At 40.1% G+C, this 19336-nt stretch overlaps 1 protein-coding gene and 1 long non-coding RNA gene across 8 annotated transcripts in view; one reads left to right on the top strand and one right to left on the bottom strand.

Annotated features, from left to right (window-relative positions):
• Window positions 1-542: 542 nt before the first annotated feature.
• On the bottom strand, window positions 543-2970 carry LOC113611551 (uncharacterized). The gene is made up of 2 exons (XR_003429503.1): window positions 1923-2970; window positions 543-1373 (listed from the first exon to the last, which is right to left on the bottom strand). It is a non-coding gene; the product is annotated as an uncharacterized LOC113611551 (long non-coding RNA).
• A 221-nt stretch (window positions 2971-3191) lies between these two features.
• Window positions 3192-19336, top strand: part of RNGTT (RNA guanylyltransferase and 5'-phosphatase) — a 250509-nt gene continuing 234364 nt past the window's right edge. For 4 of the 7 annotated variants that reach the window (XR_003429506.1, XM_027090771.1, XM_027090750.1 and 1 more), the window contains exons 1-4: window positions 3192-3442; window positions 12539-12648; window positions 14236-14339; window positions 14429-14517. Coding sequence is in view for 6 of the 7 variants with exons in the window: in XM_027090771.1 (XP_026946572.1) it covers window positions 3379-3442; window positions 12539-12648; window positions 14236-14339; window positions 14429-14517 (367 nt within the window). In the remaining variant the exon portion in view is untranslated. The remainder of the gene's footprint in view (window positions 3443-12538; window positions 12649-14235; window positions 14340-14428; window positions 14518-19336) is intronic. The other 3 variants (XM_027090730.1, XM_027090722.1, XM_027090760.1) reach the window with 3 other exon arrangements.

Here is a 19336-nt window from a genome sequence, read left to right on the forward strand (position 1 = left end):
AGGGAGTTCCCTTGGTGAGGTTTTAGCATCTGTAAAACAACTCAGGAAATGTGCATCAGATATTGTTATTAGGTACTTCAGAAAGCAGCTACAGCAGAGGACATGGGGGGAGGGGTCTGTCCAAGGAAGGCCCTATAGAGTCCTGCTTTGTTCCACTAGCAGTATACAAAAAAAGGGAGGGGCGTAGAAGGTGATTTTTAAGGCCTCTATCTCAGTCTCTGACTTTCCAGAAAAACTTGCTTCAGAAAAAGGAAGACGTAGAGCAGCCACATTCCTGGGATTCAAAACAGCTTGTGTGTCTGCAAGCCTGGACTGTGCCTCTGAAAGTAAGAGTGGGTGTTATGGGTTGAATTGTACCAAAAGATATGTTTAACTTCTAACCTTGTACTTGTGACTTTATTTGGAAGTAGGGTCTTGCAGATGGAATCTTGATGAGTTTATACTGGATTAGGGCGGGCCCTAATCCAATATGACCGGTTTCATATGAAGAGGGGAAATTTGGACAGAGGCACACATAGAGAGGAGAACGTTCACTCCACAAATGTAGCAAAGAAATAAACCAGTTTTATTATTGAATATGCACTGAACCAGACTCTAATGCAAATCACAGGCAATCCTCTAATGAGATTGCAAGGTGAGAACACTCACCCTTGCAAACAGCCAAGTATATATGATCCATTCCATACATGTTCTCGAGATAAATAATAACTAGTCCCCATGTAAGAGGACTTCGGCAGCACCGTTTATTATACAGTCTTTCATAGTTCATCCTAAATTTACTTGGTAACTGGCTTGGCTGCCTGTGTTAGCTAACTGCCATTATCTGAAAGGAAAACAAAACTTTTCAATCTTTGTGACTTTCAGCTTGGAATGAGGTGTTTTAGGTTAAATTCCCATGGTGACAGGGAGACAGGGGGCGCTATCTTCCTTCATGTTTACAAAGAGGTGGCTCCCTAGGCCCTAAGAAAAGTTCCTGGGTTGTAAAACAGGCAAGAGGCTCGTTTAGCTGTTCAAAAGATTTATATACATATCAGGGTGATGAGGAAGGATTTACAAATACAAGCTTTCTCAAGGAAATACCCTGGGCAAAGGAAAGTCTCTTTCCTTTTTGTCAAGAGGGAAAATCCAGTCTTCTTTACACTTACACACACCTTTCCTTATGGGCAAAATAAATGTTCTATGGAAGAATTCACCTGTGAAGAGTCAATAAAGAGGAGGCCAAGATATCTTTATGAGAATGTGTTGGTGGTTCCAGGAGGCCAGGGAGGAGACATGTTGGTTCCTCTGGGGGCATCTATTTCTCTTCTTGAAGGATAGCAGAGATGTGGGAGTAGGAGTGATACTGGCAGAAGTACCCATCAGGCAAAGGATTCCTGGTAGGGAGAAATGGGAGAAATTGCCCTCTCACTTGGATGCCACTGTCCTACTCTGCCCTTTATGGTGGGCAGAAGGGAACCACAGAGTCCTCTGGGTCTGTTGGCACTAAGGATAAAGAGGGCATAACTGGGGACTTCCCTGGCGGTCCAGTGGTTAAGACTTCGCCTTCCAATGCAGGGGGGTGGGGGTTTGATCCCTGGTTGGGGAGCTAAGGTCCCACATGCCTTGCGGCCAAAAAACCAAAAACATAAAACAGAAGCAATATTGTAACAAATTCAATAAAGACTTTAAAAATAGTCCATATCAAAAAAAAATCTTTAAAAGAAAAAAGAGGGCATAACTGGATAGTGGTGTAAAAATTAAGCACACACTGCTGCCTTAACAACCAATAACAGCTGCTCATCAGTGGTATGAAGCCTCTGCGAAGCATTCCCTGTGCCTAGTACTGAGCTCCCTAGGTGGACACAGTGTGTGAGAAGGACAGTCTCCAAGGGAAGTCATCCCCAGAAGGGGAAAGTGAAATACTTTTCCAGGACCAGGCTCACCTTTTTCATCCTTGGAGATTTGGGGGATCAAACATTTCACCACTCTGGGTCTGGTACCAACTTCCCCCTGCCAGCAGAGAAGAGAATTGGGCATCATTTGGGCAGATTGCTGATTTGTAAGGCAACAGTCTTGTCAGCAGAGGAGTGATACTTTCACTAAAAGGTCTCAGCAGATATAATGGCAGGACAGACCAGGAGTGTGACCTAACTCAGGCTCTCTCAGAGAGAGAGCCATTGGGCCCTCTCTGTTTCAAGGGAGAATTCTGATCTTACTGAGAGGGTACAGGCATTCAGGGGCTGAGCTGTCCCGTAAGTTTAAAATGCATTCTCCCAAACCTCACACTCTTGCAGTTCAAACACATCACTGGTAGTTAAAGCCGAACTGCTACATTATAACTAATTTGCCAGCATCCAGCTTTATATTGAATACTTTAACTAAATTAGCCTGTTAACTACAGAAAGTCTTACTACAGTACATAGTTTAGAAAACACTCCCAATCGCCCCTGCTCAACTGGAAGGGAAAGACCGTTTGTTTGGTAAGGCAAGTAACACCGTCAGGTAGTGGTGCTCCACTGGGCAATTCCTGCCTTTGCAAATTACACACTTTAGTTGGTAATTTTGAGACTCCCAAATACGCTATAAAACTTTGCTCCAGAAGTGTACAAACAAAACTCATAAAAAATGTTTTGAGATTAATTTCATATGTTTCATGGATCCCCAGAAGTACTCCCACAAAGAGAAATTCCTCATTCCTGGTGCTCCAATCTCTCGCTCTTAGAATTTCTCTAAAGCTTGTTCCCCTAATCCACGTCAGGAAGAACTTTCCAAATTCCCAATCAAACGCAGATCCTGCCGGGACATCAAATTTGGCCGAAAAAGGGCTATCAGGTTCTTGAGCTACGACGGCGGTGGAATGGCCCCCTTCGTCAGTAAAACAGATGCCTTTATGGAATCTGCGGACCAGTCTACGTGTGGAAAGAGGATTTGTTTCCTTTCACTCTCTGGGGTTTCCATCGGCAGTCTATGGGAAATGAATACAAGTGCGACTTCTGGTTCCCAATACTACGGCAGCTGCGCATGTGCAAAGCCGCCCTGAGAGCGCTTTGGGTCTGGGCAGGGCGGGGCGGGGCGAGGGAAGACCCGCCCCTCCCATTCGCCTTGGCCTTAACTCCTTCCTATCCGTCCGCCAGCGTCTCTTTCTTCACCTCTGACCTCGGAAAGAAGGGGGTGGGGCTTTTGGGGCGGAAGTAGCGGTGCATTGTGGGCTCGCTTAGAGTTGAGCCTGAATGGAAGTGGCGCGACGGTGCTGACGTTACCGGGTCCGGGCTGTTGGGGTTCGGACGCCGGCCGGGATTCGGGTACCTCGACCTCGGGAGCAGAGCGGAGCGCGAGGAAGAGGCGGCGGCGGCGGCGCTGCGAGTTGGTGGAGGGGGCGGCTGTGCACGGCCCCAAGACATGGCTCACAACAAGATTCCCCCGCGGTGGCTAAACTGTCCGCGGCGCGGCCAGCCGGTGGCAGGTAACCGGGACGGGGGGTGTTCGAGTCCCCGCGCACCGGCGGGTCCGGGGGTGGGCTGAGTGGGGCGCAGCTTTTCGGTAGTGGTGTTTCAGGACCGAGACGTGCTCGGTCCGATGAAGCTTCGTGGATGAGTGTTTGGGAACCTGGACTGGAGGGAGTGGGGGCACTTCTCACTCTTCAGTAAGGCTAAATATTGCGAACGGGGAGGTAGATAGGAGCTCTGTGTGGCAGGAGCCGAGAACCCAAGAACCCAGTGGGTAATAATACTTTGAAGCTTAGTCAGGAGTTTGTAAACCTTTGAGGGTTCTCGGAAGGGGAAGGGACAAGTGTCGGTTTTGAGAGGAAGGCTAAAGGGAGGGGCAGTTTCCAGCGGTGAAATTCATCCACACTGAGAGTGGAGGTTTTTGTTTTGTTTTTTAAATGATTCTTAATTGAGGACTTTTTCATCTTTGAGTTTGACACAACAGACTTTAAGGTGTACAGTTTGAAAGTGTACAGTTTGATACATTTGGACCACAGGCGCACACACACACCCTGTGAAACACAATTAAGATAGTAAACACAATCATCACCACTCCAGGTTTCCTCCTGCCCTTTGTAATCCCTCCCTCCCTCAGGCAACCAGTGATTTGCTTTCTGTCACTATAGATTTAGTTTGCATTTTGTATAATTTTTAAAATAAATGGAAACACACTCTTTTTGGGGGGGGAGGTCTCTGGCTTCTTTAACTCAGCATTATTTTTTGAGATTTTCACGCTGTGCTTGTACGTATCAATAGCCCATCTCTGTTTACTGCCGAGTAGTATTCCACTGTTATGGATACACCAGTTTAAATTGGTTTGTCCATTCACTTGTTGATGGTCCTTTGGGTTGTTTCCAGTTTTTGGCTGTTGCATACTAACTTGCTATGAATATTCATGTGCAGTTCTTTGTAGGACATATGCTTTCATTTCCCCTGTGTAAATCTCTAGGAGAGGAATGCATCACATGGTAGGTGTAAGTTTAACCTTTTAAAAAACTGCCAGACTCTTTTTCAAGTCATAACATTTTGCATTCCCGCCATCAATTATGAGAATTCTGTTTGCTCCACATCCTCTCTAACACTTGATTTGATCAGTCTTTTTAATTTTACCCATTCTAATAGGTGCTTAGTACTATCTTACTGTGGTTTGATGTTGAGCATCTTTTCATGTGCTTCCTGGCAATTCACATACCTTCTTTTGCAAAGTGTCCAAATCTTTTGCTGATTTTTAAAATTTGGTTGTTTATTTTATTTTTGAGTTGTTAGTGTTCTTTATGTATTGTAAATACAAATCCTTTGTTGAATATATGCTTTTAAAAGTCTTTTCTCCCATCTGTGGCTTGCCTTTTCATTCTCTTAAAAGTTTCTTTTGAAGAGTTAAAGTTTTAAATTTTAACTAACTCCAACTTAATGCTTTTTCTAGAAGGTGTTTTGAAACAAAATTAAAGGATTTTGTAGTGAGCTATGCATACTTACTAATTATGTACACAGCAATAATATGTCTGCCTAGTTAATTAATTATTTTAAATTTTATTTATTTATTTTTGGCTGCGTTGGGTCTTTGTTGCTGCGCGCGGGCTTTCTCTAGTTGTGGCTAGTGGGGATTATTCTTCTTGCAGTATGCGGGCTTCTCATTGTGGTGGCCTCTCCTGTGGCAGAGCACAGGCTCCAGCTGTGCGGGCTTCAGCAGTTGTGGCACACGGGCCCAGCAGTTGCAGCTCCAGGACTCCAGAGCACAGGCTCAGTAGTTGTGGTGAACGGGCCTAGTTGCTCTGCGGCATGTGGGATCCTCCCGGACCAGGGCTCGAACCCGTGTCCCCTGCATTGGCAGGCGGATTCTTAACTACTGCACCACAAGGGAAGTCCCAGCCTAGTTATTTTAAGTTGTTGGAAGAGAAGATTCTCTAGTCATTTTTTAATTCAGGTTTTCTGGTTCTTCTAGTTTGTCAGCTTTTCTTCACATTTTATATAAAATTCTCAGTTAATAAAGCCATATAAATGATGGATAAAAGATAATCTAAAAAAAAAAAGATAATCTGAGCAAGCCTTGGGGTGAGGAAATGGTTTTCCTTAACAAAAATGAATAATTTTTTTTACGTTCTAACCATTTTTATATGATTTTCACTTGTGCTTGATAGTCATTGTACTGTCTTCAGATGAATTGATTACAATTCATCTCACTCTTCAGACATTTTGACGTTTTTTCCCTTGGCATCTCTAACTTACTGTTGAATCCTTTCTTTTTACATGTGGCCTTTTCTATGGAGTTATGAAGAAACCTCTAAACTTAGATGTCTAGCTTCTTTTTTAACCTGGAGCATGTTTCCTGGATCCTTTCATTAGTTACCTGCTGCACTGATTTGTGAGAAAAACAAAATCATAAAGAAGGTCTTGTCCCAGTGAATATTTTTTATTTGGAATTAGGAAAACAGTTTTAAAATCAGAATTTTAATATAATCTGCAGATGGCAATGACAAATATCAGAATACTGACTTTTTCCTAGATGAATGGGGCAAATGTGGTACTGACTGGGGGCGGACAGCAGCAGATAAGGTGCTAAGCTCCAGGCAGCTTAATACTTCTGTAAGAAATAGAGTTGTGTGCTTTTTTTTCTCCCTCTCCTGGAGATGAAGGGTCAGGAATAAAAAGTTTTTCCTTTTTTGTTGTATTACAGTATTTTGACCCCCAAAACATAGACTCTTAATTACTGTGATCAGTGAGTCACTAAGCTCACCTAATCTGAGCAGTTGCGGGCCCTGAACAGAACCCCAGGCCTCCTGACAACCAAACTGAATCTTTACTGGTAATCAATTCTTTGGCTTGGCTTTGTGATCCTTACTAGAAAGTAAGGTGAATACAACATAAAATTCTTGATAAGTCTTTCTGAATTTCCCTTAAAATTTGATCTCTCTAACATTTCTGTCCTAGAAGTGTTCATGACACATCGTGTATTTCGGATAATGTAGGGTTGGCAGTGTTTTATAGTGGTAGAATAAGAAATGCTAGCTATATTCTTGCAAGCGTTAGAGAAAAATAAGGAATCATTCACATTCCCAGTTTCTACCTGCTATTTTCTTCCTCTTTTTTGTTCTGATTAGAAAAGTAATTTATGCTTATTGTATAATTTCTTTGATATTTTGCATATTTAGGAAAATGTGTTATGACTGCTTAAATTTTCTCATTGTAAACATTAGGATGAATCTTATTAGTACTAGAAGTTCATAATTTTTCTGAATCAGAAAGAAGATGGTGCTAATTATAAATAGTAATTTGTCCCACGCTGAAGTCACCTTCTCTAATTAAACCAGACTTCTAGTCAGAGAGTGAGTACCTGGAGATAGGGCCAAGCTTTATTTCTGAAGAATTCTTTTTTCCTGCTTCTGAGTGATAGATTTCAGGTGAACACTTTGAAGAAAACAAACTTCTGATTATTCAACATAAAATTGTTTTGTATGTACTATATATAAAGAACCTCCTGGGAACTAACTGGGGGACTATAAATATGATTCAGTCTTATGATAATAGTGATGACTTTGAAGACATTTTACTTAGCAAATATTTGTATATACTTTGTGCTGGTTTTTGGGACTTGGGAGATGATTAAGATATAGTCCCCCACCTTAAAGAGCATACAATTCTGTGAGTAGCAAACCATCATTTTTAAACACAGTTCTGTTTTAACAAGGTCAATAATGACTCTATTATAGAATATTATGGGATACTAGAGATAATAAACCTTTTTTTCTTTTCTTTTTATTATTATTATTATTATTTTTTTCTCGGAGAGATAATAAACCTTGATGTTAGGGAAGAAGAAGGGGATCAGGAAGGCTTCCCAGAGGGAGGTATATATGAATTAACATGAATAAATAGAAGTTTGCTAGATAGAGTGTGAGTGTTGCTGTTTTGTTTTGTTTTGTTTTGTTTTTTGCGGTACGCGGGCCTCTCACTGTTGTGGCCTCTCCCGTTGCGGAGCAACAGGCTCCGGATGCGCAGGCTCAGCGGCCATGGCTCATGGGCCCAGCCGCTCCGCGGTATGTGGGATCTTCCCGGACCAGGGCACGAACCCGTGTCCCCTGCATCGGCAGGCGGACTCTCAACCACTGCGCCACCAGGGAAGTCCTGTTTTTTTGTTTTTTTGAAGGTCTTCTGTTGGGATAGTTTGATGGTGGAGAGATTTCAGACTGAAAGTGAGGATATGGATGTGAGGGTGGAGAGTATGAGCCAGATCGTATAAGCTTACGGTGTGATAAGGGGTTTTAATATTTATATACTTTCACAGTGCACTGGCAAACCATTGCCATTTCTTAAGCATTGGGGTCAGATGATTTGACTTCAGTTTAAAGAAGCTTACTTTGATTGCGCTGTGTTTAATGAAAGAGACAAGGGTGAAAGTGGGGAGGTTAGTTAGGAACTTGTCATGGTAGTTCAAGTGAAAGATAATGGTGACGGTTTAGAAGTAGAGTTGAAGAGTAGTAGGCTGATTTGAGAGATATTAAAGAGGGAAAATAGACGGGACTTGGTGCTGGATTTAGAATGAGATAAAGAGAGTCAAAACTTAGTCCCAAGTTTCTGCTTATGCAGTGGGATGATTGGTACCATTAGGGCTTATTGAGGGGGAAAGCAGGTTGGAAGAAGTATTAAAATCCTGATTGCTTAAATGCTGGAGAGGGTGTGGAGAAAAGGGAATCCTCTTGCACTGTTGGTGGGAATGTAAATTGATACAGCCACTATGGAGAACAGTATGGAGGTTCCTTAAAAAACTAAAAATAGAACTACCATATGACCCAGCAGTCCCACTATTGGGCATATACCCTGACAAAACCATAATTCAAAAAGAGACATGTTCCACAATGTTCATTGCAGCAGTCTTTACAATAGCCAGGACACGGAAGCAAGCTATGTTTCCATCAGCAGATGAATGGATAAAGAAGATGTGGCCCATATATACAATGGAATGTTACTCAGCCATAAAAAGAAACAAAATTGAGTTATTTGTAGTAAGGTGGATGGACCTAGAGTCTGTCATACAGAGTGAAGTAAGTCAGAAAGAGAAAAGCAAATACCATATGCTAACACATATATATGGAATCTAAAAAAAAAAAAGGTTCTGATGAACTTAGGGGCAGGACAGGAATAAAGGCGCAGATGTAGAGAATGGACTTGAGGACACGGGGAGGGGGAAGGGCAAGCTGGGACGAAGTGACAGAGCAGCATTGACATATATACACTACCAAATGTAAAATAGATAGCTAGTGGGAAGCAGCTGCATAGCACAGGGAGATCAGCTTGGTGCTTTGTGACTACCTAGACCGGGGGGATCGGGAGGGTGGGAGGGAGCCACAAGAGGGAGGGGATATGGGGATATATGTATACTAGCTGAATCACTTTGTTATACAGCAGAAACTAACACACCATTGTAAAGCAATTATACTCCAATAAAGATGTTAAAAAAAAAAAAGATCCTGATTGCTCAGGTAGATGTGTTGAGTACACAGTTGGATATATGGTTTGGAATTCAAACAAGTTTGAGTTGGAGATGTACATTTAAGGATCATCGGCATAAAGACAATATTTAAAGACATGGTATTTGATTAGTCAGGGTAAGTAATGCTAGTTTCTCTGACAAACAACTCCCCAAACTCAAGGGTTCCAGTCAACATACTATGTTTATTTCTTGCTCATATCACAATGCATTGTGTTTCAGACAGCTTTCCTGGGCAACTTTTCTCCAAGTGGTGACTCTCTGGGCTCTTCCCATCTTGTGATGCGGTCCTCTTAAACATATGACCTGCAGGGTTGCCATGGAAGGGGAAGAGCAGGAGTGGGTGCTCTTGGGGTGGTGTTATATCTCACTCCTGCCCATATCCCGTTGGTCAGAGTCCAGTCATATGACCCTCACCAAATTACAAGAGAAGCTGAGAAATGTAGTCTTCCTGCGTGCCACAAAAGAGGAAAATAAATGGAGTTTGATGAACAGATAGCATTGTTTCTGCCATGGCAGTGGAAAAGACCTTTCAGGCAGAGAATGTAGAAAGAGTAGAAGACAAGGCCCAGGATGGAACCCCCCCTTACCAAAACCTGCCCTTTAGAAGTTGGGTAGGGACTTCCCTGGTGGTCCGGTGGCTAAGACTCCATGCTCCCAGTGCAGGGGCCCCGTGTTTGATCCCTGGTCAGGAAACTAGATCCCACATGCTGCAACTAAGAGTTCGCATGCCACAGCTAAACATCCCGCGTGCCACAACAAAGATCCCGCGTGCCACAACAAAGATCCTGTGTGCTGCAACTAAAAAAAAAGAAAAAGAAAACAAAAGAAATTGGGTAGAGGGAACAAAGGAGTTGAGAAAGAATGACTAGAAATTGGGGGTGGTGTTAGGTGGGTGGTAGAAACTAAAGGAGTATGGTGATATGGAAGCCAAGAGAATTTTTCAAGAAGGAAGGAGTTGCCAGATGTATGAGATGCTGTGAGATGTTAAGATACTAGAAAAGTTGGTAGCAACATGGAAGGGAGGAAGAGTTGATTGATGGTCCTTGTGAGTGCAAAATGGAAAGAATCCAGAGCAGAAGGGAGGGGATTTGCCTTTAATGGGAGTAAGGACAGGGGATGAAAGAGTAAATGGACTCAGATACAGAAAGGTTTATAACTGCAAAGGTGAGGCAAGTTTCTACCTGGTGGTGGAGAGGCATTGTTGAATAGCAGTTATTTCCATGGACCCTACGTCCAGATCACCTGGGTTTGGATCACTATTCTCTCATTTACTAGAAGTGTGACAATGGGCAAGTTACTTAATCTCTCTTGCCTCGGTTTCCTCATCTGTAAAATGGGGATAATAACGTTACATATGTTTATGTTAGGAGTAAATGAATAAATCTATGTAAAATGTTTTAAACATTGTTTGGTATGTGTTAGACATATAAAGTTGCTTCTTTCTACTTTTTCTTTTCAGTACGCTATAATACAAAGCCATCAGTTGAGAAGGGGGTAGGGGAGCTTGGTATATTTTATGAATGAGGAAAAGATGTGAAACATAGGATTGATTGCCTTTGAGACTGAGGATTATGATTTACATTGTCACCCTTCTGCTGTGCTCTGAGATTTTCTCTAGGAGCCTTGAGCTGTGTAGGTGGAGGCCTAAAGAAATCAATCAGGTCGTTGGGTTTATCGAGGTCTGGCTTTTTCTCAGGAGAGTGTGACTGAGCAGCTGGGGAGGAGCACGGAGGTTAAGGGTATGTAGAGGAAAGAGAATCGGACCTCTGAGATGACAGTGAGAAGGAGAGAGGTCTAGTGGGATGAAACTTCTAATGTACCATTATTATTTATTATGTTCATTGTTTGTGGTTTATCTTTACCTAATAGAATATAGGCTTCACGAGGGCAGGGATTTTTATGTTTGTTTTTTCTTTTCACTTATATAGTCTGTGCACCTAGAACATAATAGGCACTCATTAAATATCTGTTAAATAAACTAAATGAAGCATAATAATCTAGGTGAGATGATGGTAGAAGTGGTGAGAAGTGGTCAGATCCTGGATATATTCTGAAGAGAGATCTGATAGGATTTGCTGATGGATTGGGTGTGGTGTGTGTAAGAAAGGGAGGGGTCAAGGATAACGCCAAAGGTTTTGGCCTGAGCTACTAAAAAAATGGTGTTACCATTTGCTGAGATGGGGAAGACCATGAGAGGAGTTTGAAGATTGAGAGTTCAGATTTGGATATCAAGTCTCAGATGTCTTTTAGACATCAAGTAGAGACTAAGTCAGGTAGGCAGTTTGATATTTGATTCTAGAGTTAAGGGAGAGGTTTGGCCTGGAGATACACTTTGTCCGTCATTAGCACACCTATGGCTTTTTTTTTTCTTTTTTTGTGGTACGCGGGCCTCTCACTGCTGTGGCCTGTCCCGTTGCGGAGCACAGGCTCCGGACACGCAGGCTCAGTGGCCATGGCTCACGGGCCCAGCTGCTCCGCGGCATGTGGGATCTTCCCGGACCAGGGCACGAACCCGTGTCCCCTGCATCGGCAGGTGGACTCTCAACCACTGCGCCATCAGGGAAGCCCTACACACCGATGGCTTTTAAAGCTGTGAGACTTGATGAGACACCAAGGTAGTGAATGTAGTTAGAAAGGAGGTGCAAGGACAGAGCCCTGGGACAAAACATAGAGGGGCCAGGGAGATAAAGAGGAGCCAGTAAAGCAGGCTGAGAAGGAGAGGCCAGAGAGAGGGGAGGAAAACAGGAGGATCCTGGAAGCCACGTGAAAAAAGCGATTCAAGAGCTCCCTCTTGAATTAAAAAATGATCAATTATTTGAGAACTGAGAGTTGACCATTGGACTTAGCAACATGGAGGTTACTGGTGATCTTGATTGGTTTTGTAGAAAATAAAAATAGAAAAAAATGATCTTTTTATGAATTTTGTTTAAAGCCTCTGGACAGATGATAAGACTTCACTTAGATATTGTTTTAGGTAGATATTTATTCTTACTGATTTTATAATATAAATCAGCTAAAATAGGTGATTTTAAAAGATGACTTCCCCTGTGTTTATACGGTGATTCAGGAAAAAAAAAGGCCAAAAGTCAGTCAGTTTTGCTGAAATTAGAATCACTGATGCATTTGGAGTGTGATTTTGGTCAGTATGCTCCTCAGCATGATCCTTCTCCTGAGATGTAGGATAAGCTTATAAGATGGAGAAAGTTCCAATTTCATATTAAAAGAGTATGATAGGAATTTCAAAGAATTGATTTAATTTACTTCATTATCAGTTTTCTAGTTTTTTTAAGGCAATAACTTTTAAATGTAGTGGTTTAGAACTTAGTCTTTGTGGAAGTTCCATTCACTGGTAATTTTTTCTTTTGCTATTATATTTGATTATCAATATCTAGAATTTATGTTGTCTTAAAAAGTTCCAAGGAGTGCCTTTTGAAAATATAGTGTAGGTTGAGAGTATTTCATGAATACTCTTTTAAATTCCATTTAAAACATTGTTAGAAAGTGATTTTAAGAATTGCTAATTATAGAGTTTTAACCTGGAACATTTTCATTATTGAAAATTATTACCTATCTTCATGTTATTTAGGAAGATTTTTACCTCTGAAGACAATGTTAGGACCAAGATATGACAGTCAAGTTGCTGAAGAAAATCGGTTCCATCCCAGTATGCTTTCAAATTATCTGAAGAGTCTGAAGGTAAGAAACAAAACATTTTTTTTTTTTTTTGCGGTACGTGGGCCTCTCACTGTTGTGGCCTCTCCCGTTGCGGAGCACAGGCTCCGGATGCACAGGCTCAGCAGTCATAGCTCACGGGCCCAGCTGCTCCACAGCATGTGGGATCTTCCCGGACTGGGGTACGAACCCGTGTCCACTGCATTGGCAGGCGGACTGTCAACCACTGCGCCGCCGGGGAAGCCCGAAACAAAACATTTTTGATATTGATTTAACATACTTTATCCCTTTCTTGTTCTACAGGTGGCTTTTTATTATTTTAAAATTTATTTATTTATTTATTTATTTTGGGATGAATTGGGTCTTTGTTGCTGTGCGTGGGCTTTCTCTAGCTGTGGCGAGCGGGGGCTACTCTTTGTTGTGGTACGTGGGCTTCTCATTGCAGTGGCTTCTCTCGTTGCAGAGCACAGGCTCTAGGCACGCGGCCTTCAGTAGTTGTGGCATACGGGCTCAGTAGTTGTGGCTTGCAGGCTCTAGAGCGCAGGCTCAGTAGTTGTGGTGCATGGGCTTAGTTGCTCTGTGGCATGTGGGATCTTCCCGGACCAGGGCTCGAACCCGTGTCCCCTGCATCGGCAGGCAGACTCTCAACCACTGCGCCACGAGGGAAGCCCGGAGTTGAATTCTTATGTAGACCAGTCTCCTTTAGGCAAACGCAACAATAGGTACTCAATAAAAGCAGTAACAACAAAAGAGAGAAAAATAACAGTTTAAAAAGTACAGGTTGTTTCTCTTGCCATTCTTCTCAGAGAGTATATACTTCAGAATGAGGTGGAAGATGTTTGGATTAACTGTTCTTTTACTTGGCTCAGTTCCAGTGTGCATATATTTCAAGGCTGAATATGATTCTGGTTGTTCAAGATTTTTCAAACCTGTGGCCCCCTAACACAAGCCAACTACTTCAGTTACTGCTCAACAGAAGAAATAATGATTTTTGTTCCAATACAGGAAGAAAAACTGACTGAGGAATGGGAGTAAGTCTTCAATGAGATGCACAAATACGGCCATGTGTACTATTCTTTATTGATTATTTAAGGGATTTACAAGGGAATTTTGACTGTACACACTTTTTGCCCTGTGTACTCACTTGAGAATTTAACTGCCTAACATGTGCTGTAGTAATGACTGCTCGGAGTGCTGGGTTATTGTGTGCCTGGAGCTTTGGTTGGGGTGTGTTTCAGATAGATGATATCCCTGTTCTGGCTTCTTGTCTAGTAAATCATAGGTGGAGTGACAGATGCAGAAAACTACATCAGTGTTTGCTTTTTTAGGTACACTTTTGTAATGTTGAAGTGGAGTCTGTTTTGCTTATGTTCTTGTTTCATCATTAGTTTGGGGGTTAATTTATTTTATTTAGTGCTTAAGTTCTATGTCTTGAATAAGACTTGGATAAGTGATACTTTCATTGTTATTAGTTCATTGGCAGAGTGAACCTAAAATCTCCCTTAGTGTAGTTGAATGAACTGGCCTGGAATACTGCCATTTAGTCAGTTCGATTCGGTACAAATTCAGTTACCAGTAAATCTGTCCTTTTTTCTTTCATTCTTTTTTAAGGTTAAAATGGGCTTGTTGGTGGACCTGACAAATACTTCAAGATTCTATGACAGAAATGACATAGAAAAAGAAGGAATCAAATATATAAAACTTCAGTGTAAAGGGTAAGTCATGTATTAAGATTCCTTAATATTTAAACCTTCTGCTGAAATTTGTAATCTCTTCTTAAAAAAAAAAGTTTTTGTATTACTAGACATGGCGAATGCCCTACAACGGAGAATACCGAGACATTTATTCGTCTATGTGAGCGGTTTAATGAAAGAAACCCGCCTGAACTTATAGGTATGTTTGGCTTCACTTTACCAATGTTGAATATTTTCTTTGTGATTGGGTTTCCATTTTCTTTTTTACAAGTGAATTGATATGGAAGTTTTTTTTTCTTTTTTAAATCATCACCAAGAAGCATTTACTAAAGTAGTAGACTAACTTTTTTTTTTTTTTTGCGGTACCCAGGCCTCCCACTGCTGCGGCCTCTCCTGTTGTGGAGCACAGGCTCCGGACGCGCAGGCTCAGCGGCCATGGCTCATGGGCCTAGCCGCTCCGCGGCATGTTGGATCTTCCCAGACCGGGGCACGAACCCGTGTCCCCTGCATCAGCAGGCGGACTCTCAATCACTGTGCCACCAGGGAAGCCCAATTTCCAATTTTTAATGTAATTCCAAGCAAAATCCCAATGAGACTTTGGAAAAATTACTATGAAGTTAATTTCTATTTGTTAAGTCCACTGCCTCCATTAAGTCAGTATTTATTGAGTACAGAAAACAATTGTTTGGCAAATCAAACAGGTCAAATTATGGGCAAGAAAATTTTGAAAGATAAAAAGTAACAAGGGGATTTTCCTTACCAGTTATCCAAGCGTATGGTAAAGTAATGGAAACTACAGTGGTTTCCTAGTGGTAGAGATGTTTTTCACATCAGAGAGGGAAGGTGTGATTATTCAACAGATGGTTATGAGACAATTAGCCGACTGTATAATAAAATATATTTTAGATGGATCAAATTTTTTTTTTTTTTAACATCTTTATTGGGGTATAATTACTTTACAATGGTGTGTTAGTTTCTGCTTTATAACAAAGTGAATCAGTTATACATATACATATGTTCCCATATCTCTTCCCTCTTGCGTCTCCCTCCCTCCCACCCTCCCTATCCCACCCCTCCAGGCTGTCACAAAGCACCGAGCCAATATCCCTGTGCCATGCGGCTGTTTCCCACTAGCTATCTACCTTACTACGTTTGTTAGTGTGTATATGTCCATGACTCTCTCTCGCCCCGTCACAGCTCACCCTTCCCCCGATCAAATATTTTTGAAAGGACCCATAATAATATAGGAGAAATATAGGTCAGTACTTATTTAACTCTGAGGTAAGAAAGGGTATTCCAAGTTTATCGTCAAAGGCAGAATCCATAAACAGGTATTTTTTAAGCCGTATTCCTGGACCGCCTGCGTTGGAATCACCTGAGGATGTTTATTAGAAGTGCATGCTTTAGGGCCCCGTACTGGACTTGTATGATCAAAACCTCTGGGAATGAAGCCTAGGGATCTAATTGTTTTTAAAACAAGGGTCTTAGGTGATTTTTATGTACACTTAAATTTGAAAACTGCTGTCAAAAATTAAAATATCTATTCATGGTAATAGTAACAGCTGGGATTAATGAATGCTTATTATTTGCCTGGCAGACTTGGTGGGAAACTCTGAATGAATGAATGAATGAATGTAATCCTCATAACAACTCTATAATATGTGGCAGTATCCATATTTTACAGATAAGAAAACTGAATCTCAGAGAAATTAAGTATAGTTTTTCCATGGTAACACATCTGATAAGTGGTTAAGCCAGGTTTGTAATCCGGTTTCTTACTTCAAAGTCCAAATCTCTAATTACTTGCTACACTGGTTTCTAGAGTGACCACATAAAAATGAAAAATAAATTCTGTATTATAAAACACAACAAACAGAGCAAAAAGATATTTGACTAATTGGGAGCAATATTTGAAGCATATATGATAGATAAAAGTTAATATTCTTATATACAAAAAGATTTTATAATCCAACAGGCAAAAGAGGCATTTCTCCATAGAAAAATATGGAAAACAATGAAAATGAAATTTATAAGAAATGAATTACAAATAGCCAAGAAACATGAAAAAAATTTTCATTCTTACTTGTTAACAAGAGATACAAATTAAAATATATGTTGTTACCTTCCCCCATCAAATTGGCAAAGATTAAAAAAGAATCATAATGTCAAGCTTTGGATAAAGTGGATGTACTTATACATTATTAATTTGAGTGTTAATTGGTACGCCCTCTCTGGAGGGCCAATTTGGTGATATTTGTCAAGATTCTTAAAAGTGTTCACACTCTTTTGACTTGTCAAGGCCACATTTAAGAATTTATTTAAAGGAAGTAGTCAGAGATGGACATAAAGATTTATGAGAAAGAAATTTAATCACATCTTCATTTGTAATTAAAAAACTGGAAACAGCTTAAACCTCTGATAGAAGCAGATCATTTATATTGTACAGTATGCAATTTATTTAACAGAAGAACAATAATATGGGACTATATGACATGGTATTGTGATATGTATATATATTTACACATTCACATGAATATATGTAACAAATACACACATATTTAGGATACAACCAGAACATAAACAGCTTAAAATAGCATTGAGACCTTTATTTGAACAATTAAAAACAACTTTTTTCATCCGAGAGAAGCCATTATAGGGGTAAAGAAGAAGAATTCAAGAAGAACTTCAAGAACACTTAACATCTGGAATCAGATATCCTGCTTTCAGGAAGATTAATACTCCCAAGTCAACCCTTGTTATAAATTGTCTGGTTGTATTCTTAGAAGAACTGATGGGGAAATTTTCTAAATTGAGTGTTTTATGGGTTATTAAAAAAAAATTATAGAACTGTGCTACAATATATGTTAATATATATTATTTGTTTTATATCACTGGTAGGGGTTCTCTTCATGAGGATTGAAGTGGAAGCATTTGCTTTGGGCCTGTCCAGTTTTGGAGCATTGTAGTGGCAATTATTTATTGTAATATTCTGAAGACAACAACAGAAACTGGTCTTAGAGCTGGTTGCTGGTTACACCTTTTCAAACAAAAAGAATAAAGAATCAAGTTTGTGTTCTTAGGATCAGAAAATATTGGTCTGCTTTTACAATATTTTAGTTGTGTTAGTATCAGAGATGGAATTTTCATCAGCCTTGCACACATTCTTGCTGAAGCATACTTGTGATCAACAGTAGACATTTGTGACATGACAAAAGTTAGACTCAGATTTATTTTCAAAGCTACTCTTTTTTTTAAATCATCATTTTACTGTCAGTTCATGCAGTTAGCCTGGTTGTGGGATAATACTGTAGACTTAGTGGAAATGAAAAGTTCTTGAAACACAGAAGCCTCAGACGTTTTCTGATGTTTAGGAAGAACGACAGCTTCATAATCCCTTATCTGAAACCCGTGGGGGTCATATGTTTCCAATTCTTACCATATGTTACCTCCCCTGGAGATAGTACCTCCTAATTTTTCTTTATTGTAGAAATTTTCAGTCATACCAAAAATAGGGAGAATAGTGAAATGACACCTCATGTATCCATCATTCAGCTTCAATAATTATCATTTTGCTGTTTTTTATTTTTTTTTCATTTTTCCTCTCCTCCCCCTAACAGATTTTTTTCTGAGTATTTTAAATTAGATCACAGGTACCATGTCATTTCACTTAAAGTGTTTCAGTATGCATCTCTAACTGATAAGGATTTTTGGTTTTTATATAATCACCATGCAATTGTACCAAACAGAATAATGAGAAATTCCTTAAGGTCATTAAAGCCTAGTCCATTTTCAGGTTTCCTCAATTATAGAAAAAATGCCTTTTTAAGTTAGATTTTCAAACCAGTTTCCAATAGTGTCCACATGTTGCATTTTGTTGTTATGTCTCTTAAATCTCTCTGATTCACTCTCTTTTTTAATGCTATCAGTTTGCTGGAGAAACCACATCATTTGTCCTATAAAATATTCCATTATCTGGGTCTACCTGAGTGCTTCCTCATAGTATTAGTTAACTTTTTCCTTTGTCTTCTGTATGTCCTGTAAACTGGTAGTTAAATCGAGAGGCGTACCTATATATTTTGGCAAGCATACTTCATAGTTGGCGTTGTATGGTTCCTTTCACACCACATCAGGAAGCACATAATGTCTGATGGTCCTGCTTTTAGGGGTACGAAGATGATTAAGTGGGTTCTGGTGGCACCATCTTGTTTCCTCTGTTACAGACTTTTTCATCTGTCTTTTACCTAATGATTTTATCATCCATTGATGGTTGCTGCCTTCATCCAGTATTTCATTAGGGGTTGGAAAACAGTGATTGTTTTCTGATTCTCTCTCATTTCTTCATGGATTAGCTGGAATTCTTCTTTAGTAAAGAACTATTCTCAACAATTTGATTATCCTGAAATGCAGTTTGTAATGGAAAGGCAAGTTAAGCGTCTGATTCTCTTATTTCTTAATTTCCAGAATAATGAATTGGTATCTTACCAATCTCCAGTGGTGACTGATTACTTTCTTTTCTTGGAGTATCTGTATGAACTCATGAATTTTTATATAGTTGATGTATTTAAATCAGTTGCAGTCAATATTTATTCTTATGCCCAAATTGCTCCATCCTAGGCCAATGGGAGCCCCTTCAAGTTGATTTCTGTATCCTTTTGATAGTACCCTATCAGTCTTTTTTAGAGCTTTTTTGAAATTATAATTACAAATAAGAGATTATGGAGCTATAGTGCATTTGTTTGCATGTACAGAAATAACTTGAGGATAAGAATTTTGTGGACTGGAGAAATAAAAAAGTCTGTTTTATGTTAAAAGAGAAATGGCTGATTTCTTGGTAAATGGTGGACTACATATAATAGATGTGTAGCTTAACTAATGCCTCTAATTACTTTAGGTGTTTCTAATTATAAATACATGGGCCAGATTTGTGAATATATATTTTCCTGAGTAGCACACGTGTATTTTGGTAAAAAACATTTCTCTTGATTAAATAAAAATATTTATAATAACTTGGCACATAA

The sequence above is a fragment of the Aethalodelphis obliquidens genome, unplaced genomic scaffold (genome assembly GCF_003676395.1).
Source record: "Aethalodelphis obliquidens isolate GAN/ISIS:26980383/991018 unplaced genomic scaffold, ASM367639v1 scaffold3, whole genome shotgun sequence".
Classification (NCBI taxonomy): domain Eukaryota; kingdom Metazoa; phylum Chordata; class Mammalia; order Artiodactyla; family Delphinidae; genus Aethalodelphis; species Aethalodelphis obliquidens.